The 24,130-nt window shown below is 36.1% G+C and overlaps 1 protein-coding gene across 6 annotated transcripts in view; it reads right to left on the minus strand.

Moving 5' to 3' along the window:
* Nucleotides 1-24,130, minus strand: part of LOC150089016 (rab GTPase-binding effector protein 1-like) — a 367,033-nt gene that overhangs the window by 89,688 nt on the left and 253,215 nt on the right. For all 6 annotated transcript variants that reach the window (XM_090369775.1, XM_090369776.1, XM_090369773.1 and 3 more), the window contains one exon: nucleotides 20,980-21,078. In XM_090369775.1, coding sequence (XP_090225901.1) covers nucleotides 20,980-21,078 — 99 coding nt within the window. The remainder of the gene's footprint in view (nucleotides 1-20,979; nucleotides 21,079-24,130) is intronic.

Below are 24,130 nucleotides of genomic sequence, written 5' to 3' on the forward strand. Positions count from 1 at the left end.
CTGTCATGAATAGGCCACATTTTGAAACAAGAACACAAGAAAACTGCACAGTTCCTGTGCAGTTTTCTTGTGTTCTTGTTTTTTTACGTTTTAATTAAAAACAACTGTGATTTATGTTGTATCAAGAAAATGTAAATATGAGATTGTTTTCATATTTCTTTTCAATCTGACTACTACTACTGAAATTACTAATTCAAATCAAAAGGGACTATGAAGCCCAATAAGTTCTATTATTATTAATCTTAAATTATAGGAGAAAACCTCATACCTTTTTAGTAGGACTGTTAATCTCTCAACACTCAATCGCGAATGACTATAATATGAACCTACCCCCTGTGCATAGTCATACATAAATCAAATTAAAAATAGCTATTAATTAAAATAATCATGCCTTCAACTCTCATATCACGTCAAGTAAATCGAAAAGAATTACGCAAAGACGGCGGCCACCAACCTCCAAAAAACCAACCAACATCGCATGCCACCATGAGAATTGAAAAACAATTGTTGCAAAAACCTAAAAATAACGAAACAAATAAATATCCATTAATTCACACACAAATTAAATTTTAAAACCGTTTTTTAACTTCTTTTAAGAGACCACCTTATTCGGTATTGTTACCGTGTTCACAAGAAGTACAAAAGTGATTCGCAAATGATTTCCCCCCTGTTTTATATAAAATTAATGACACCTGACACGAGATTACTTATATAGACCAATGTATGAACTATATTTATAATACATAATGCATATAGATACAGCTCTACTCAATCTTTATTGGATGAGCTCACAGAACTGACAAAAAGATTTTTATATAGGGGTTATTCATTAGGTATCATTATGCAGATTGGTCAACAGGCTAAATATAAATTGGAGACGGATACAACAAATGAGAGGCCGATCACAAACATTTTTATTAAAGTTCCGTATATACAGCATTGATATAGACAATTTATTAACATATTTAAGAACCCTGAATTTAAGATTGTTGAACAACTGATGAGTAAGCTCATGCCATCTTGAAACATAGGGTGTATGTAGTTCCTACCATGGAAGCTCACAATATTGTTCACAATATTTCTTGTGGTGAGTGCAATTCTACTTATATTGGCTCAACCCAAAATTTACTTTCGGTAATGATTTTTTTTTTTTTTATGAAAACTCCAAACACGAAAGGTATCAAAACCTATAGTACTTAGTACCATGCATGGGTTGAAGGAGAAGTATGGGGGGAGGGGGATGCCGGAAACTTTGCTCTAGAGACTAAACATGGGTTTCACCACTTCAAGCCTCCAATAAGCAAAGTGGTGGTATTTCACCGGTTGAAGAAAGATGATACAGCAGCATATGGCATCAGTTAGGTCAGGTAGGACGGGTGCCTCTGAGTTTGCGTTTCATGCAATCACTGATAGACATGTGTTCCTTTTTAATGAATCGGAAGTTCTTAATAAACAGCGGGAATATTTTGAATTATTAATTGCTGAAACATTAGAAATGAGATTAAATATTGACTCTATTAATATACGCAGACCTTATAATATTTCGGACTCATGGACGCTTACGCGCATGCATGAATAGTAATCCATACATTGGTCTATATAAATAATCTCGTGTCAGGTGTAGTTAATTTCATATAAAACAGGGGGAAATCATTTGCGAATCACTTTTATAGTTCTTGTGAACACAGTAACAATACCAAATAAGGTGGTCTCTTAAAAGAAGTTAAAAAACAATTTTAAAGTTTAATTTATGTGTGAATTAATGGATATTTATTTGTTTCATTGTTTTTAGGTTTTTGCAACAATTGTTTTTCAATTCTCATGGTGGCATGTGATGTTGGTTGGTTTTTTGGAGGTTGGTGGCCGCCGTCTTTCCGTAATTCTTTCCAATTCGCTTGACGTGATATGAGAGTTGAAGGCATGGTTATTTTAATTAATAGCTATTTTAAATTTGATTTATTTATGACTATGCATGGGGGGGTAGGTTCATATAATAATCATTCGCGATTGAGTGTTGAGAGATTAACAGTCCTACTAAAAAGGTATGAGGTTTTCTCCTATAATTTAAGACTGAAATTACTATATTCTTAGACAATAGCGAAAGTACTGTATCTCAAAAACTAGAGCTAATAAAAAAATTCTGAAGTCATGTTTGTTTTTCTTAACCCAAAATTAGTAAAGTTTGCTTATTTTAAGAAAGGAAACAAATTCAAAGAATTTTGTTTAATAGTGTTATCAGGCGTCATAGAAGCCTATGTAGATATAAACTAGTATGTAATCAAGTCACAAAGGAGTTTAGACAAGTGAAGGTAGATTACTAGAAATCATTGGCAAGGAAAGGTAGCAAAGACTACTTACATTAACTGTAGACTGAAGGGGTTGAATCACATCGGTCCATTGATGTCTGTAGATGATCCTACTCAGGTCACTGACAAACTGAATAGGTATTTTCCATTTACATTCATATTTGAGGAACTCCTTAGGGAGGGGATGCCAGAAGTTTATCAAACTCTACCATGAAGCTAAATGATTTTGTGAAAACTGAGGAAAGTGGAAGAGAAATTGTTGAAGCTAAACATAAAAAAGGTGGATGGGTCTATCCAATTATATTAAAGGTAAGCGAACCCTTAGCCCTAATTATGAGAGCATCTTTGAATTCAAGAGAGGTCCCTATGGATGGGAGATGTGCAAATATATCTCCAATTTACAAGAGGGATCAAAAGGAGATATGAGTATCCCAGACCTGTTAGTTTAACTTCTATTTCAGGAAAAATAACGGAGTCATTGGTTAAAGAAATAATGCATGCTCATCTAGACAAGGCAGCTATTACACTTCAGACACAGCATGAGTTTGTTAAGGGAAATCTTGTCTGACCAATTTGATTGGATTCTATAATGTGGTCACAAAGGAACTGGATGCAAAAAATTATTTTTATATCATATACACCTAAACCTCTTTTTACACGATAGATACGTTCCTAAAAATTACGCGTAAAAAGAACTACTGACTCCATAGAAAAAGTGAAGATTGGTTCCAAACCTGAAATATAAGCAAAATAATGAAAAAAACAAACATTAAATTTGTTAGGATCATAAGATTTTTATTTACATTTCATGGAGAACACACATACATATAATGAATTTTAATAACTTAAAAAAAAAACGTATTCATTTCAGTTGGTTGCTAAGGATTCTATAAAAAAAATTATGTTATTCGCTATCAGTTTCTGACAATAAACTCGAAAGCTTTCATTTTCGTGAGACTAATATCACTAGAACTACTAGATATAGTATTATCGTCATCGACTTCCGCCTCAACTTGTCTAATTCTTGTCATGTCTTGAACAAAAGTACCACTGGTTGTTTCAGTAGTTTTAGGCATGAACTCAGTTATTAATCACTGTGTTGATGCTTTAGGTAAGTCGTGATATAATTCTCTGTATGAAGACATTAACAACTTAAGCTCATGTAAAAACTTCCCAGCACGTTCTTCATTTGGATCATGTCGGGCAAAATAATTGCCTAAATTACTGGCCAGTTTAAGACCTTTAATTATATCAGCAGTAAAAGTAGGATTATCTTGATCATTTTCATTAACTTCTTTGCTTTCAGGAGTCTCAGAAACAATTTCCACTATTTCGTCTTCGCTAAGAGGTTTATCAATTAACAATTCTTCTATATCTGCCGACGTAAGATCATCGAATCCTTCTCCGCCAATTTCACATGCCAAACTTATTATATTGGGGAATTCTGCAGTATGATTGAAGGGAACAGGAGCATTTTCTTTAATACATTCAGGCCAAATAGAATTCCAGCATGCATTCATAGTTTCTGGTCTCAATTCAGATAACGAAAATCGAACCCGATCAATACAATCCATAATTGAAAATTTTTTCCACACATCCATAACTGACAGTGTTTCATCATCATTTAGCTTGTTCAAAACGAACTGAAATGTTCGTCTGACATAATATGTTTTAAAAGTTGCTATTATATCCTGATCTAGAGGTTGTAGCAATGATGTGGTATTGGGCGGCAGAAAACAAAATTGCACATTTGGGTGGGCAGGATGACCGGGTGCATTATCAAGAATCAAAAGCACTTTAAATTCGAGACACTTGTCATTCAAATAGCGTCTAACTTCTGGCACAAAATGTTTGTGGAACCACTCAGCGAAAATATCCATGGACACACAAGCTTTTTTGTTGGTCATCCAATGAACTGGCAATTTTTGAAAATCTACGCCTTTCATTGGCCGTGGTCTTAATGATCGATTTATGAGCAGTGATTTTAACATCCAATCTCCTAAAGCGTTCGAACAAAATAGGAGTGTTATGCGATCCTTTGCTGCTTTGAACCCACCAACAGTTTTTTGCATTTTTGATACGTAAGTTCTGTTTGGCATTTTTTTCCAGAAAAGGCCAGTTTCATTCATATTCCAAACTTGTTCACGAGTGTAACCTCAATCTTCAATTATTTTAGCAAATTTTTTGGAAATGCTTTAGCAGCTATTTCACCTTTAATTTTTATATTACGAAGAGCATGTCTTTTAATAATCTTAGCTAGCCAACCATTGCTTGCATGAAATTCATATTTTTCCCTCGATTGAGATGAAGTGTCTGGCTGCAGTTTTTTAATCTGTTCATAAAATCTCAATACTGATTTCTTGATGGAATTTCTGTCAACTGGCATTCTTTTTTGTACATTACCTTCTATCCACATCATTAAAGCTTTTTCAGCCTTTTCTAGAACAACATCTCTTGTGTATGATGATAATTTCGCACTCGATTTTGTACCAGAACATACTGCTTTTCTAATAGCCTCTTCATTTTTCTTTATATATCTGATAGTTGATTCACGGACTCCAAAATGCTTACCCACAGCCATTGCACCTTCCCCAGTTTGAAGATGTTCTAAAATTTGAATTTTTATATCCAAGGAAATGGCTTTCCTTATTTTTTTGGTTATCGGCAACATCATGTGAGGACTGGATTAAAATCTTCAGTTAATGAAATTAAAGTTTGAAAATTACATACAATGTAGCTTACCATTTATTATTTCTTGGCAAAATTATTAATTTTATAAGGCGATTTTTATTTTGATTTCACTTAAAAAATGCAGTAACTGTGTTGTCTACTCAAACACCAAATTCAAACTGCTAAGAACTGCTTTTTTATGCACCGTCAGTTATGTAATTCGGGGAATTCCCAATAAATAAAATTCGTAAGAATTTTCTAAGTTGGTACAAGAAACCAAATTCAAACTGCAAACAACTGCTGTTTTTTTTTTTTTTTTTTTTTTTTTTTGTTTAGCGCAGTCAGTTATGTAATTCGGGAAATTTTGAATTTTCTTAATTGAAACGAGAATGCAATTCTACAAAATTCAAAGAATTTTCTCGAATTACGGATTTTTTCCTAACTTAGACTTTAGGTTGGTCGCGTAAAAGTGAATAAAAATCAGGTAAAAATTTATTTTTGATATCCCAATTCGCATAACTCCGAATTCGCGTAAAAGAAATTCGGATAAAAAGAGGTTTAGGTGTACTTGGATTTCAGAAAAGCTTTTGATAGCATTTCACATAAAAGACTGCTGTACAAATTGGATCAGTGTTGCATTAAGGGCAAGTTGCCTTTATGGATAAAGGGGTGATTGAGTGGGATGGGAGAAGACAGAGAGTGGTAATCAGTGGACACTGCTCTTCATGGACTAATGTTATTAGTGGAGTCCCCCAGAGTTCAGTGTTCGGCCCATTGTTGTTTTCTGTATTTATCAAAAATATTAATGAAAGCATATCAGGTTTAATAGCCGGGTTTGCAGATGATATAAAGGTTGGCAGGGTGGTTAATGACAGTATGCTACTGCAGCAGGATCTAGAAAGTTAGGCAGTTGGGCTGAGAAATGGTAATCAGGTTTAACATTGACAAATGCGTTTTTGTAGCAGTAATCCCAGAGTGACATACTAACTGGGTGGTACTACACTTGGGGTAGTGGAAAATCAAAAAGGCCTGGGGTAATTATGCAGTAAGATATGGAGCCCATGGAGTTTTGTCAATGACATACAGGAATTTTGCTAGCAGGGATAAGGAAATGATTATCCCATTGTATAAGACAGCATTTTGAATACTGTATACAAGTCTGAAAGCATCATTTTAGGAAGGATGTAGTTCTGCTGGAATGGTTGCAGAGAGGGGCAACGAGATTGGTGAAGGGAACAAAAAGGTAGTCTTACCAATTGAAAATAGTTTTGCAAATTGCAGCATCTGGAGAGTAGGACTGCGAGGTGATCTGATTGAGATGTTTAAGGCTTTGAATGAATTCAGTAAGCTCAATGCTGATGGGGTTCTTTCTCTTGCTCAGACTACACACATGATGGGGCATAAATTCAAATTGAGGAAGGACAGTGGAAGAAAAGATGTGCAGAAGTATCTTCAGCCAGCTGGTGGTTGATTGCTGGAACAAAATACCATACATTATTGTGTAAGTTGATAGCTTAAATAAATTCAAGGAAGAACTCAAACTGTTGGCAAGAATGGGAATTTTTTTTTTTTTTTAATCTCATGCGGTATAAGCTTACTTTCTTGCATTATTTGCTGCTACTAATAATGTAAGTATCCACCCTCTAGCTCATCCCATGGGTTTAAAGCAACCAAATCCTTCACATTGTGTGTTCAACAGTCATGCAGGTAGCCATAAATGTTGTGTCCTTTAAGTTTAAAAGTGGTATGTCACAAGACAGTTTCAAATTGACATTTGAAAATATATGTTTTTGGGAAATATTTGATTTTTCTCTATTGTTTTCTTTTTTTTATCTTCTTGGCATCTAACAACATTATTATAATAATCATATAAGAATGTTTTTAGTGTTATGTAATAATTGAAGAGAGAGGTAGCAGTAGTTAAAGGCAAAGGAATGGGTTATAACGTCAGAAAAGGAAAATATGACGGTTTAAGGTGCTACATGGCCTCTACTAACTTGGTAGATATCTCACAGAGAGCTATTACAATTGAATTATGGTATACCTTTAAAACATTAATCTCAGAAGCCTTGAATGCGTATATACCATTAAAAAAATTACTCCATGAGGAGGTTATGTTTGTTTGTTATTTGGTTTTTTAGGAGTATTAGCAACTAAGGCCATATTGCTCTGGGAATATGCGGTGGTCATTCCCTGACCTTTCCGCATTCTCCGTATTTGGTGGTGACGGGATCGAACCCCGGTCTAATCAAGAAGCATGTGTTATGCACTGCTGCTGCTCCCCACCTGGCTAAGGAGGTGCCCCATGAGGAGGATTCCAAGTTGTCTTTTTCTGCTCAAGATTACTTGAGCAGAAAAAGACAGCATGGAAAAGTTACAGGGCAATAAAAAGTACAGAAGCATATAACAGCTACAAATTGATCTGTAATAGTATCTTCAAAAAGGCCTCTAAGGTTGGGAGAGTACATATCCAGAATTTAAAACAAATACACCAACCGTTTAACTATAGTGGTTTAATACTGAATGTACCAAACGATACTACACTGTAAAATAATATATGCAAAAAACTGATTTACAAAATAAAATTTGCGATAAAAATTTTAAAATATACAATGAAATATAAATAAAATATTTAAAATACAATAAAATTAAAAGCGATAAAACATTGACTGAAGCTTTCGGGGGCTTCCACCTCCTTTCTCAACAACAATGATGTTTAAGCAACACATCCTTAAGTAACAGGCTCACAGCACACGTGGCTGACCAGGCGCATGCTCAATATTTCTTCCATGTGAACCAGAACCGGAAGCGGCTCTGGAGCGTGGAAATATAAAACGCTCGTCTTTTGCCTGGACCACGGCTTCCAGCAGGGGGTGAAATTGAACACCCCTGTCCCTATTCATACTATTGTTCTCAGACGAGCCTATCCACAAACTCTCCAGCCACTTACGGTCCCAGAACCTATGCGCCCGGCCAAGGATGACAGCATTCACAGGGGAGACCTGATGATGTTTCTCCCAATAATGCTCGGCAATGGCGGACTTATTGAACTCTGCGGTCTGTATAGCTCGCATGTGCTCCCCCAGACAGTCTTTTAATCGCCGTCCTGTCTCCCCCACATAACATTCCCCACAATCCGGGCATTTGATCTCATATACGACCCCACTACTGGAATCCCCAAGGAATGGGGTCTTTGACCTGTGACAACACTGTGTGCAACCTCCGGCCCGGAAGTTGCACACAGCGTGCCTGAAAGTCACGTAGCATTCTTGAAATTCGATCTGACAAGCCCAGATAGTAGGGAATATAAACTGTGGTGACTGGAACGGACGGTGTTCCATGATTAGGCTCCACGCCTCTATTATATTTATCAATGACCCTCTGGGGGTAACCGCATTTCATAAGATCCGCCCTAACTTGCTCAATTTCTCTCTCTCTCTCTCCCCTCAGAGGTACTACAATGTGTCCTAACCCTACCCAAAAGTGCCCTGGCCACACTGTTTTTATGCTGCGCAGTCTGTGCTGACCTATAATGGGTGTACTGGCTCCTACACATGGGCTTCCTAAACACAGTAGTACTAAGCCTGGAGCCTTCTCTACACACCATTACGTCCAGGAATGGGAGGGAACCATTCACTTCTACCTCTGAGGTGAACTGTATAAAAGGAGAGAAATCATTGAGAAAACTAACTACATCCTCTTCTCTCCCCTTTTGCACCAAAGTGAACGTGTCATCCACGTATCTCTTCCACTTGTGCATAGGGAACTCCAAATTTGTAAAAACCCTATTCTCTAACTCTTCCATTGCCAGGTTTGTGACAATGGTGCTAATAGGAGAACCCATAGCTGTGCCGTGAACCTGTTTGTACATCACTCATTTATATAACAAAGTCGTACTCGAAAGACATCCCTACAACGATACACAAATCTTAGGTGTTGTTGCTGCTTAACCTCTCCTATGCTGCACTTCTGAAACTGCCGGATGTGTTGCAAAACTGTATGGCCATAATTGTCTTTCGAGTACGACTTTGTTATGTAAAGGAGTGATGTACAAACAGGTTCACGGCACAGCTATGGGTTCTCCTATTAGCGCCATTGTCACAAACCTGGCAATGGAAGAGTTAGAGAATAGGGTTTTTACAAATTTGGAGTTCCCTATGCGCAAGTGGAAGAGATACGTGGATGACACGTTCACTTTGGTGCAAAAGGGGAGAGAAGAGGATGTAGTTAGTTTTCTCAATGATTTCTCTCCTTTTATACAGTTCACCTCAGAGGTAGAAATGAATGGTTCCCTCCCATTCCTGGACGTAATGGTGTGTAGAGAAGGCTCCAGGCTTAGTACTACAGTGTTTAGGAAGCCCATGTGTAGGAGCCAGTACACCCATTATAGGTCAGCACAGACTGCACAGCATAAAAACAGTGTGGCCAGGGCACTTTTGGGTAGGGTTAGGACACATTGTAGTACCTCTGAGGAGAGAGAGAGAGAGAAATTGAGCAAGTTAGGGCGGATCTTATGAAATGCGGTTACCCCCAGAGGGTCATTGATAAATATAATAGAGGCGTGGAGCCTAATCATGGAACCCCGTCCGTTCCAGTCACCACAGTTTATATTCCCTACTATCTGGGCTTGTCAGATCGAATTTCAAGAATGCTACGTGACTTTCAGGCACGCTGTGTGCAACTTCCGGGCCGGAGGTTGCACACAGTGTTGTCACAGGTCAAAGACCCCATTCCTGGGGTCGTATATGAGATCAAATGCCCGGATTGTGGGGAATGTCATGTGGGGGAGACAGGACGGCGATTAAAAGACTGTCTGGGGGAGCACATGCGAGCTATACAGACCGCAGAGTTCAATAAGTCCGCCATTGCCGAGCATTATTGGGAGAAACATCATCAGGTCTCCCCTGTGAATGCTGTCATCCTTGGCCGGGCGCATAGGTTCTGGGACCGTAAGTGGCTGGAGAGTTTGTGGATAGGCTCGTCTGAGAACAATAGTATGAATAGGGACAGGGGTGTTCAATTTCACCCCCTGCTGGAAGCCGTGGTCCAGGCAAAAGACGAGCGTTTTATATTTCCACGCTCCCGAGCCGCTTCCGGTTCTGGTTCCCATGGAAGAAATATTGAGCATGCGCCTGGTCAGCCACGTGTGCTGTGAGCCTGTTACTTAAGGATGTGTTGCTTAAACATCATTGTTGTTGAGAAAGGAGGCGGAAGCCCCAGAAAGCTTCAGTCAATGTTTTATCGCTTTTAATTTTATTGTATTTTAAATGTTTTATTTATATTTTATTGTATATTTTAAAATTTTTATCGCAAATTTTATTTTGTAAATCAGTTTTTTGCATATATATTATTTTACAGTGTAGTATCGTTTGGTACATTCAGTATTAAACCACTATAGTTAAACGGTTGGTGTATTTGTTTTAAATTCTGGATCTGTAATAGTGCCACAATAAAGGTTAGGCTGGCAAAAGCAGATTATGAGAAATCACTAGCAAAGAGTTGGGATAAGGAATTCTTCACATATATAAATGCAAAGAGAAGAACAAACCAGATTGGACCCTTATGTAATGGATGTGGGATAGTATTAGATACCCCAGCTGAAGTTGCAGATGAACTCAACAGTTACTTTGCATTGATATTTACAGAAGAAAAACCTTTTACGTCAATGAGAAATTATGGGAGTGAAGTTGAAAAAATGTAATTAATGTTGTTGAAATTTCACGTTTATTTAATAAAAAAACCTTTCGAGCCTACAAGCCAGTAAGGCTCCTGGGGGTTGATGGCATATACCCTATAATCTTAAGGGAGGCGACAAGTGAGTGCATTGAACCATTGTGGCTAATTATGCGAACATCACTGGATTCGGGAGTGATTCCGTTTGATCGAAAAGCGCCAATGTATCTCCAATTCATAAGGGTGATTCTAAAAGTGAAGAGGGAAATTACCAGCCGGTTAGTCTAACTTCAGTAGTAGGGAACATCATGGAGACAATGATCAAAGTTGGAATTCAGGATCATTTAGATAGAAATGAATTCTGAAGGATACTCAGCATGGTTTTGTAAAGGGAAAATCATGTTTAACTAATCTGGATAGCTATTTTTAGAGGATCACTCAAGAGCTGGATTTTGGGAATAATTTCGATATTGTTTATTTGGATTTCAGCAAAGCATTTGACTCAGTCCTACATGAGCGATTACTTTATAAGCTGGAACAGGTTGGAATATCAGGGAAAATCCTTAGATGGATAGCTGGATGGCTTCAAGGCAGAGGGTTGTGATAAATGGTTATTCTTCAGATTGGGTTGATGTAAGACGTGGGGTTCCTCAAGGATCAGTATTAGGACCACTGTTGTTTTTGATTTTCATAAATGACATCGATGAAGGGATAGAGGGCGTGATGTCTAAATTTGAAGATGATGTAAAGATTGGTAGAGTAGTTAATGATCGCCGCCAAGCAGAGCTTCTTCAGAATGACCTAGATAGACTTCAGAGAAGGTCAGAAAAATGGCAGCTATGCTTTGATCCAGCAAAGTGTAAGGTATTGCACCTGGGGACCAGTAACCCCAAAATAACTTATACACTTGGCAAAGTTGAACTAAAGCCGGTAGGTGGAGGAAAGGGACTTGGGTGTTATGATACGGTGAGAGTTTAATTTCTCTGAGAATTGTAGACAGGTTGCAAGGAAGGCCCATGGTGTCCTATCGATGATGTATCAACAATTGCTAGTAGAGATAAGGACATCATAATCCCATTGTATTCCATACTTGGAATACTGTGTTCAGGCATGGAAACCACACCTAAAGAAAGACATTGTTCTTCTTGAAAGGGTCCAGAGATGGATAACTCGCCTGAGGAGATCGGCAAAACGGCATCCATATAAGGAAAGACTTCGAATATATGGGTTGCAGAGCTTCGAAACTAGGCACCTTAGAGGTGACTTGATTGAGGTGTTTAAGGCTCTGAGAGGCATAAGCAAAATGAAGGAGGACGAAATTTTCATGGTTATAAATGATTCTAGAACTAGGGGCCATAATTTCGAGTTATGGGGAGGAGATGTTTAGACTGGATTGCAGGAAGTTTTATTTTAGCCAGCCAGTTATAAATTAACTCGCTGGCTAAAATAAGCAAGTTAATTTATAAGTTACCTACATGGGTGGTAGAGCTGACAGTTTGGGGAAATTCAAAGGTCATCTGGATAATTACCTACGGGAGGAGGGAAACGCTTAGGTTGTCCATTTCCTTTTCTCTTATTTATTAATTATTATTATTTTTTTTTTAATTTTTTCTTTTTATTATTATTTTATTTATTTTTTTGTTATTTTATTTTATTTTTTTTTGGCTGGTGCAGCATAAGCCATAGGCTTCCTTGCACCATGTGGCCATTGCTAATACCAATACTAATAGTTGATTTTTTATGTAATTATTAATTGCAAAAAAAAAAAAAAAAAAACTAAATATAATCATTGATGACAAAAACTGAATTCTATTTCAAAAAATATATAATTAGTGTTAAAAACTGTTATTATAGCTCACTTTCTATGAGAACACCTGTGTTCCTTAGCCAAGAAAGATTGGATGCCCCTGCTCTAGATGTGATAGTCATACCAGATATAGCAGTTTATGCTAATAAAACTGATTATTATTATTATATTTACTTTCTTCTTTAAATTTGCCAGCATACACTGAAAATGTGTTACAAGAAATGAAAATAATTTTAGCAGAATGAAATTTGGAAACTGAGATGGTAGCATGTGTCATAGATAATGTTGTAGATACTGTATAGTCAATGCTACAGTTTGTGGTACATTCCTTTCTTTGCACATATCCTTAATTTGCATAGACATAATTATATTTAAGTGCAAGCATATTGAGGAAATAAAGGAAGGCATAGATTAAGGAGATAAAGGAAATATTTCTAAGGTAAAATGAATGTAGAATACTTCAGGCACAGGTGGCTATTAGGAAATCAGTTGCAAATGGGTCATCCAGTATTATCATTGAAGCAAAATATCTGACCCATTGGAACTCAACATTGACATGCTTGAACAAATATTAAGAATAAAGCTGCCTTTGTTGATCATTGCTTTCACAAATTCCAGTCTTCTGCAACTGACGGATATTGAAAAAATTTTGCAACATACAAAATATTTTCAGGCAGTTACTGTCAAATTAAGTTGAGAACCATACATTACCCTTTTGAAGGTGCCTTAATTGATGAAATTTTTCATTAGCAAATGTAGACATGCAAGGGTGGAAAACTACAACAGCTAAAAGTTTAATGTAGTTAATTTAATTTAAAAAATGGAAGAACAAGTAACTAACAGACTTTATGCTTATGAAAAACTGGGGCATATGTGGGAAGTTACATATTTGAATCCTCAATTTAAAAGATATGGATAACTGAGAATAAATTTAAAGAAATAAAGCAAGAAATTGTAAAACTTGTTGAGGACAACAAGTATTATTTATTTCTTTAAATTTCCTATATATTTCATTTATTTATTTAAATTTCTTAAGCATTAATTTACAATGTTAAGAATTTAATTCTATCTCTTTTTGTCAAGACATAAAAATTCATTAAATTGGCAGAAAGAGAGTAAAATCCTAACCTGGGATTTTTGAATTAGTTCAAAGATTTTGCATAAGTTGCAACTTCAGTTCAGAGTGGGAGTTTAGTTCAAAATGTTACTGAAAGAGGGGACAGATCATCACTGAGAAATGTATAGAGGTTGACAGGCAAAGTGATAGTGTTTCTTAATTATAACTAAAAATGTGCACACTGTATGGACTATTTAGCCTCATGGGTTCACATCTGGTGAGTATGGGCTTGGCACACCCAGGGTCCTGAGCTGGATATCACCATTCTTCTCTTTCTTGATGATTTCCCCCCCCCCCCCTCTCTCTCTCAGGGTAACCCGGGAATTTTTTTTTTTTTTTGGCTGGTGCAGCATAAGCTTCAGGCTTCCTTGCACCATATGGCTAATAATAATAATAATACTTCATGCAAAAACATAACATTATCTTCATAAACTCTGAAGATCAAAAGCTTATTATAAGTAAGTATTTTCATTTGTTATATTATTTTAGCTTCAACAATAAGAACCAGTAGATTTTGCTATAGCAATGTTAAGCCTAGAACTGATGAATTAACATTATTAAGAAGCACAATTCAATCCTTTCTTTATTAAATGGAGAATAAATTAATTTTACTAAAAATATCTACCCCTCTATAATAAAACATTTTTTTAACAAAAAATAGTTTTTTTTTTCTTTTGTTAATAAAATAGTACATTTGATTCGTGCAGATGGTATCTCTTCTTTTTTCCCAGTGGTATGATCTCTTAAGGATTAAGCATAATCTCTTACATAGGCATGGAAAGATCAATTACTTTTTGTGAATTACCACCTTCAGTGGAACGTCTGAACAGTTCATACAGTTGTGAGTTTGAGAATGTTCCCATAGGATCAGGATTATCATCTTCCTGAGATATTTTATCAGAAACTAGAAAACTCTCTTCAAGCATTTCTTCTTTGTGTTTAGTGTTCTGTTGAGAATAATTTAGTAGAATGAAGACAGATTTCTTTTGGTTATCTCCTCTTCAGACTAGTTAATGGGAAATTTAGTTCTCCTTTTATCATGAGGAGTATCACCGGTGGTATTCTTACACAGTGCCACTGCTCTCAGATTACTGTTAAAAAACTCTTCATTCTTTGAGAATTCCAATGGTTGTGGCTCAAGTGAATTATGATTTGGCAGAGCTCTTGTACAAGATAGGCTAAGTTTTTTTTTCAGATGTGCACTATAGATCACACTATTTGGCAAGCAAGGTTATACCAACTCTTCTTTTCCCAAAGAGTACATCAGATTATTTATACGAACAAACTGTGATTTTAACCCTTAATCAAAGGTCTCACTGTATCAACTATCATAAAGTTAATTTCAGATACCCATTGTCCTCACTCAGTATGGCCCTCTTGCTCTCACATGAATTTCGTTAGCCAAGTCATTCTTCAAATTCGATTATAGCAAGGCCAAATCCCCTAGCGTTATAGGCTTGTATTTTACACATATATATATTTGAATAAAGACATAGTTAGAAAAATTATGAAAATAAATAAATAAGGAAAAAAATAAAAAAATAAAAAAATATATATATATATACACAGTAGACACTCGATTTTCTGGGATAGATGGTAAAAAAAAAAAAAAAATTCCAGATACTTGATTTCCCAGTTAATCCAAAAATATCGAAAAATGATCAGCAACCTACGTAAAAAATATGCTGGTTGATAAAAAATGAAAAAACTTACCACGCACTACTCGTGTCTCCAAAACGATGCTTCCCTTTATTTTTAAGATGTTGATTTTAAATCTAATTGTTTATCTTTATTTTTTACGATTTCGCATATGGTTTGGTCACCAACGTTATAATGATTCATTAAAGATTTAACAGATGCACTGTTTCCAACCTTTTGAATAATTTCAAGTATTTGTTCAATTGAAAGCACAACTCTTTTGCATTTATCCATCATTTTTGTGATTTCTAAACAAAAAAAATATTTACTGTAAAAAAAAATTCTGACATCCCTGATATAAATAATGAAACAAAATTTGTCTTTTTGCAGTGTGACAGAACACAACAATCCAAGTGATGCAATAAACAAATTAAACATTTGTTCTCTTTTTTTTTTTTTTTTTTTTGAGCCGCAGGTGTGAAGACAGAGGGGTTTGGGGAATAATAGGTACATTACTCTCCCAATTATGACTTACAACACCACTTCTTGTCGCTTATTTACAACTTGCAAAACATCTGTTTGTACCTATTATATTTATTACTTGAATATTATGATTTCTGGTTGATATATATATATTTTTTAATTTGGAGTCTTGAAGTGTCCCAGTTAATCCGATCTTGGTAAATTGAGAGTCTGCTATATATATATAAAATGTATTAGTAATAGAGGTAATAGAGCATGGTTACTAAGTTATTAAAATATAAGGGTCAGCTATTAAATATACATCAGCATTGCTTCCATACACTTTCAAACTTCAAACTGTAACATGGTTTCAATGTTTCAACCATGTGCTACATATATTCCACGTAAGAAACGGAGGCCTTACTTCTTGTTGTCTTTCCTTTGGTTTTGACAGCTGACCCTTGAATAAGACGTTAAATGAGAACATCAGATTTCAAGTCATAACCACAGAGGATGAAGAATAGCTTCTCTTTCACATTAGAGCAATAGGATGAATTATATACATGCCCCAATACAATGTCTCAAAGGTTTGGCTTATCCACAATGATCTTGGATACCATTTCTTTAAATGACCATTTCTTGTTCCCACTGGCTTTTTTCCACAATTCTGTTGCCTTGGGAGTGTTGTATGGCATTTAGCACCTTAAAAAATTGCAATAAGGGTTCATAGGCAAAGCTCAGATCTCTATCAATCAACAAGGATTGTGGCATACCATATTTGCAAATAACAGTGTTGATCAACAGGTGTGCTTTGTGTTTTGGTCAGAATAGGCAAAGGCTTCAACCCATAGGGAGAATTGTCTATGAAATCAATAAGGCACTTGTTCCCATTGGCCACAAACAGTAAGCCACATATGAGGCACTGAAGTATATGTTCCAGTAATGTCCGCTGATATTTAACAAGTATGTAAGTTAAACTTTGCATTTTTGCAAGCAAACTAAAAAGAGACTTTAACCAGAATCTGAATGTAATGGTAAAAAGTTAACAAAACTGTAAAGGAAATCAAAGGCAGCTATGTTCTCTTATTTAAAATAACAGTTGAGATTGAGGAAATTTTCAGCTCACTGCATTGTGATATGTAACTTGATGGTATTTAGGAATCAAAGGCATAAGCTTCGGCAGATGTTTTTTTATAGAAATTATCAAATTTGAGAAAGACAAGTATGATGAGTTTTATTTAATTCCTTCATGACTGTTGATATTTTTCAATGAAATACTCTTAGAAATAAATGAGACTCATGGTTCAAGCATAAAACTCCAGATGTCTGGCCAAAATTGTTCTGGAATCTGTAATTCTTGTGGGTAAAGGGTGAATTCCACCGTAGTAACACCAACCATTTGTGCACATTTTGAGATTTAGTGTATGTGCACATGCGCACACTTTTGTACAGCCCACGAAGAATTAAGCAAAAATCCTTCTTGGGCTGGGATAGGAAACATTGTTTTCAAAACAATCTCAATCCAAGTACAAGAATCTGAAACAAGAAATGTTGGAAGAGACAGCTTTCAGCACCCAAATAAGTTTGGCCAAGTGAATCTCAAACAATGCACATAGTTCTGCAAACACCAGAAGTTTCCAGCATTTTGTTCTCTGCATCTGTAAACCGAAGCTGACAGTGACCCAATTTGATCCTGCTATTGTGTTTTTGACATTCTAATGTTGCTTTACATCAATAAATTGTAAGACCACATTTGGAATACTGTGTTCAAGTATGGAGACCTCATGGAAAAAGACATTTATGAGTAGCTTCTTGAAAGGGTCCAAAGATGGGCAACTCGAATGGTTAGATCGGCAGAAGGACAACGTATGAGGAAAGAATCTGATTATGTAGGCTACAGAGCTTGGTAACCAAGCATCCTCAGAGGTGACCCGATTGAGGCTTATAAGGTTCTGAGAGGGATTAGTAAAACGAATGAAAGTGGAATTTTCACTGTTATAAAGAATTCCAGAACTAGCAGCCATAAATTCAAATTACAGGGATTGAGGTTTAGATTAGATTGTAGAAAGTTTTCTTTTAACAGAGAGTTGTTGATTGCTGGAACAAGTTACCCTCACAGGTAGTCGAGGCTGACAGTTTGAATAAATTCAAAGGCCTACTGAACAGTTCGAAAGACCTGTGTGAGGAGGGAAGCATATAATTTGTATTTTTTTTATCTACTTGGGTTTTTTTTTGCCAGTGCAGAAAAAGCCTGAGGCTTCTTTGCACTATATGGCAAATACTATTACTATAAATGCTTTAGTACTATTAACATTTTTTTTTTTTTTTTTTGTGCTTCTTGTTAGTCACCGCCTGAACATCAGTTCAATTTCACTTTGCTTCTATGCCTGTAATGAAGCTGGAATTTCTCTACTGCCTCATTTCTTTAGCCATTCACTTTTAAAACTACATCTGTCCGTAGTAAAAGTTCAGTAAATCCTAAAAGGCAATGGAATGTAACAGTTGTTACATATAAGACTTCAGAATCAATGTTGAAATTGATTGTCATGTCCTTATTTCAGGATACACCAATTCTTGATGAATCCAGAAATGAGAAAATACAACTTTTATACTTTTATATATAAAAATTGAAGCTATCACGTATCTGTACAATAGAAGGGGGAAAAAAAAAAAAAAAAAGGACCAAACTACAAAAACTTTACAACACAACACATATGGCTCTCAAATGGTTCTTCCTGTTTGGAAAAATAAGAATGATCCAGGAACCCATCTGTTTCTTTTCTGTTGGGGAATCCATTCCCCCAGGTTGGTGGATGATGATAAACACGTCAGTTGGTATATCAGCACTACCAAAATGAAATTGAAGCCTGTGTTTGGCTGTTACAGTTGTAGTATTTCCTTTGTTTGTTTACACAAGGTGCATATTCAGCTGATATGAACATTCTGTGCTCTTATCTTTTCTGCAATAGTTCAATGTCCCAACACCCAAATGGTCTGGTATAACATTTTCTTTAATGTGACTACATAATATACTAAGTATATAATCACATTACCCCATGTATTATCACCTAGCAAAGCAACAACATGCTGAGTCTTTTGGCAATGTAAATATATAATTTTAAATATTCAACGTTGTTTAAAAAACACTGGCACATTATCTTTTGAAAAATGGCAGTGGTTTATGAAAGCACTTCTAATTCTAATAAATGACATCAAGAAAGTCAGAGGTCGCATAACTCAATAATAGTACTTTAAATCCAAAAATGTTCCTAGACTTTTTTAGTTCTTATTTTTTGTAGGAAAGATACTTGAAAATAATGAAATTTTAAAACTGCCCTGTAGATACTGTCACATCATCTATTGCAAATTTTTGAATGGAAAAAAAAACTTTTAAACAAGAACACAAAAAATCAAAACATGCAAATACATAAATTATATACACTGTGCTGCTACTTTATTAGGTACATCCCTGCTGTGCACACAAATGGTTTGTCCCACAACACTGCAAGTCACATGACCACAGTTGTGGATATAAATACAGCAGAACAACATTTCTAGTATCAGTTAAGTGTACAAACTGTAGCAAGAATGGGGTAAAGGAGTGATCTAACGGACTTTGAACGTAGCACGGTAGTAGGTAGAAGACGTGCTGGACAAAGCATCTCTGAAATGGCAGTTCTCCTGAACTTTTCATGCACCACAGTTTCAAGGGTCTATCGAGAATGGTGCAACGAACAGAAAACATCTCAATGACACTCCTGTGGAAGAAAATCGCTTGTTGATGAGAGAGAGGTCAGAGGAGGATGGCTAGAATTGTGCAAGCAAACAGACAGGCCACAATTTCGCACATCATGTCAGAATACAACCTTGGTGCGCAAAACAAAATATCGCAATGGACCACTAGTCGCACTTTGTCGCGAATGGGCTACAACAGCCGACAGCCACATCACGTACCTTCGTTATCAATGAAGAACAAGAGAGCACGCCTCCTGTGGGAACAGCAACATCAGCACCAGACTTTCGAGGATTGGAAAACAGTTTCTTGGTCTGACGAGTTGAAGTTCCTGGTGCATCATGTTGATGGAAGGCTCAGAATTTGGCGAAAACAACATGAATCCATGGACCCATCATGTCTGACAACTACTGTGCAAGGTGGTGGGGGAAGTGTTATGGTGTGGGGAATGTTTTCTTGGCACACGTTTGGTCCATTGATACCCATAGATTCACGTATGAATGCCACATTGTATGTAAACATCATTACTGATGAAGTGCATCCATCCGTTCACGTTGACAGTTTATCCTCAGTCAGATGGTTACTTCCAGCAGGATAATATGCCGGTGTACAAATCCCGAATCACTATGGAATGGTTCCAGGAACATGACAATGACTTTTCTTTGCTGCAGTGGTCCACTCAGTCCACGGATCTCAATCCTATTGAACATCTTTGGGATGAGCTGGAAAGGGCTGTTCACTGCAGGCCTACACCTCCGTCAAATCTCAAGGAACTGCGGGACACACTCATGTTTGTATGGTACTCCATTCCTGCACAAAGTTTTCAGACTGTTTTGAAGGCTAAAGGAGGCACATCACGCTACTAGGTAGGTGTACCTAATAAAGTGGCAGCACAGTGTGTGTGTGTGTGTGTGTGTGTGTTTTATAAGAAAGCAACAATTTAAAATATTATTAATAATAGCTTATAGACCTGGGACATTGCTAGGTGCAGAAAGTACCCAATGACCATAATGGCCACATAAGTTTGTAGTAGAGAAAGGCAATATGCTAACGTTACAGTACTTGTAATTATGGAGAACAAAGGGCTAACGGAACAGAAATTGTCATCATGGTGAACAAAGAAGGGAGCTAAGATAAAAAGAAGTAGTAGTAGTAGTGGCATGTGATGCAAGAATTCCAGCCGCTGTCGGGTCAGCCATGAAATATACACAGGCCTTATGATTTAAGTTAAAATTTTAACCAAACTTACTTTACCTACTTTTCTCGTGTACCACGTGCTGCGTATATTTCATGTCAGAAACAGAGGCCTTACCTACTTATTGCCGTTTCCTCCTTTGATTTTGGCAGCTGGCCCCAGATGAAGGTGCCGAGGTCACAGGACAAACAGCATTAAGTAATTCTTATTACTTCTTTTTATCTTAGCTCCCTTTTTTGTTCACTGTGATGACGATTTCTGTTCCGTTAGTCCTTTGTTCTCCATAATTATGAGTACTGTAATGTTAGTGTGTTGCCTTTCTCTACTACAATCTTATATATATATATATATATATATTTACTGTATATGACTACTCACCAACTGATCACCAATTTCCTTATAGCAAGAAGTAAAATTAGGCTTAAGAACAGCAAGAAATTTCTCTGACTCTTCTATCTTTTTAATTAACTCACTGATCTGCAAAAGATTCATAATAAAAATAATAAAAATTAATCCAAAACTATTACATCTAAAATTGAGTAACAAGTTCATTTAAATTTATTTATTTATTTTTGTTTTTTGAGGATCTGAGCTATTATTTAAAAGATTACTTCAGCTTTACATAATTTTCTTTCTAAAGTAACAACAGTTAATAACAGGTAAATAGGAAACATCATGTTCTTAAAAAAAAAATAAAAAAAAATAATGGATGTAAAATATACATTCTTAACGTGCTTGCTTTTCCAAAGTAAGTAATTCTCAAAATGAACACTGAAATCCTTACACTGGAATAGGCCATGGCTGTCAGATTTCAGAACGATAACCTTAGTGACAGTCAAAGTGCCCAGTCTATCATGGCATAATAAAATAATGCTGTACTGCATTTTGTTTTATATAATATCCATAATATAGCATACACACATGCATTAAAAAATACTGTAATATTAACTGAAGAATGCAAAAAACTAAACAAAGAAATAATGAATGATAGTGGCATAGTATCCTTACAACTAAAGTAAGGAATTCAAATTTAAAATGTAAGCAGATGTGTGGGATTCTTTAGCCTAGGGACAAGCTTTTTTTCTGCTATACACCCACAATGTACCCTTAGGTGAAATTCATAGTATGTACCATTTCAAGAATGGTTTGAGCTATAGTTTCTCTATTAAAATTTTGACAAATAACCAATATCTACTGTATTGGGCAAACAATAGGTGATGGAAATGCAAAACACATACAAATGTAGCTATTAGAAAAGTCAATTTTTTTATTTATTTATTATTATTTTTTTATTGTTTAAAATGATTTATGGCTTGGACAACTGCCTGCAATTATTTTTAACTACATGTTGAAAAAATGTGAGAAATTATGCAGCACTTTGAAAATTTTTATGGCATTTAAATTTTGGTCATTATTACATTTCTGGAAGGAATGATGCATTTAGCTACTTGTATACATGGATGAAAAAAAGTGGCAACTATTAACTGTTTAGTTTATTTTTATTTAAAATTTATTTTTTCATCTTTCTCTTAATTGTATAAATCAAATGAAGGATGTTTTGCTATAAATGATCAATTTTTTTAATCATTCATAGAGAAACAACTGATTTGATTTATAGAAAAAAAAAACAGATTTGATTTATACAAAACATGCTAATAATGATAACTGTTATAACATGCTAATTTATTATAATGGTAATAATAAATTATTACCTCATGCTAATAACTTATTATTTTTATCAAGTTAATAAAAGTTAGCTGACAACTTGCACAAAGGAAGATAGGACTAACAGCATATTAACATTAGTACAGGCATAAGAAGCAAGAAGTATAACACTCCTGATACGTGTATTCAAATGTGTGATGTCAGTACAAATATGGCAAAGCTGACAGAAACACGGACAAACACTAGGATAAACAATCATCTGGTTTTTGCATTAAGTAAACACCACTAGTATGACCTCACACTGAATAAATTAAGGAATGCAGCTCAAAAAAGAGACCAGTCATGTATGACCTTGCTTTTAGACAATACCACAACAAATGCAGCCCAGAGCTATGGTTCAAGTAACAAAATCTCACTCAGTGAGATTTTGGCATATCTGTTGCAAAGTCAGGACTACCCATTCAGATTTGTTTGTTTGTTTGTTATTTTGGAGCATTAGCAACTAAGGCCATATTTCTCCGGGGATATGCGGTGGTCATTCCCTGACCTTTCCGCATCCTCCGTATTTGGTGGTGACGGGCTCGAACCCCGGTCTAATCAAGAAGCGTGTGCTACGCACTGCTGCTCCTTCCCACCTAGCTACGGAGGCGCCCACCCATTCAGGCTACCACACTTTTAGGCCACAGAAACAACTTCTGTTAAGGAAGGAATCAGCAAGTGATGGAAATATCATACAGAGAAGTGATGGTTTGGTTGCAGTTTCTTTTGCAATTTTGTCATAGTGAATATACATGCACCTGCTGATCAGTGGAAAAAGTGCCTGAACTGTGGTGATTATGTCAATAAATTGGACACAACAGAATAATGTGAATTACTTTGTGAACATACTGGATGGTTAAAGTTCTTAGCTATGTTTAAAAAATAAAAATTGCAAACTGAAGCATTATAGAAAAAACTCTTTACATTAGGATTAGCAATGATGCAAGAAAACGAGCTTATACGCAGCATCAGCAAAAAAAAAAAAAAAAAAAAAGAAACTCTTCCCATTTCACCCATCCATTCACTCCAAACGTTTGTCCCATTCTTCCTTGAATCCATTTAAGCTATCAACTTCCACAACAACAGATGGAAGGTTGTTTCGGCAATCAACCACTCGCTGGCTAAAGGTAAATTTCTACACATCTATTGTACTACTGTCTTTCCTCAATTTGAATTTATGGCCGCTCAAACGCATAATTTGAGCAAGAATCTCATCAGCACTGAGCTTGCTCAAACCATCCAAAGCCTTATACACTTCAACCATCACCTTACAGGTGATGGTTACAGGGCACCTAGTCTCCAGAAACTGCAATTTGCAGAAGTTCTTGATAAGAGCACCCTTTTGTTCTCCTCATCAATCTGGCTGCCCTTCTCTGTACTCATTCCAGCAGCTCTACATTCTTCTAAAAATGAGGCCTCCAGACTCAAGGTATGGTCTGACCATTGCTTTATACTAGGGGATAATCACCTCCCCATACCTGCCAGCAAAGTTCCTGTATATCATTGACAAGACCCCATGAGCTGCGCTGGTAGCCTGTCAGCACTGCTCTGAAGCCTTCATATTTAACTGCACAATTACTTCCAGGCCTTTTTCATTCTCCACTACCCTGAGTGTAGTAATGCACAGTTGGTACTTTACTCTGGGGTTACTGCTACCTATATGCAGTACTTTGCAATTGTTAATGTTAAACCTTAGATGCCACCACTGCACAACTTTTTTAGATCCTGTTGCAGTAGTGTACTGTCATTAACAACCCTGCCAACCTTCATATCGTCTGCAAACTTGGACATTAAGCCTGATATACCTTCATCAATATCATTGATA

Source organism: Mastigoproctus giganteus, chromosome 3, assembly GCF_048544385.1.
Source record: "Mastigoproctus giganteus isolate SK-2022 chromosome 3, ASM4854438v1, whole genome shotgun sequence".
Classification (NCBI taxonomy): domain Eukaryota; kingdom Metazoa; phylum Arthropoda; class Arachnida; order Uropygi; family Thelyphonidae; genus Mastigoproctus; species Mastigoproctus giganteus.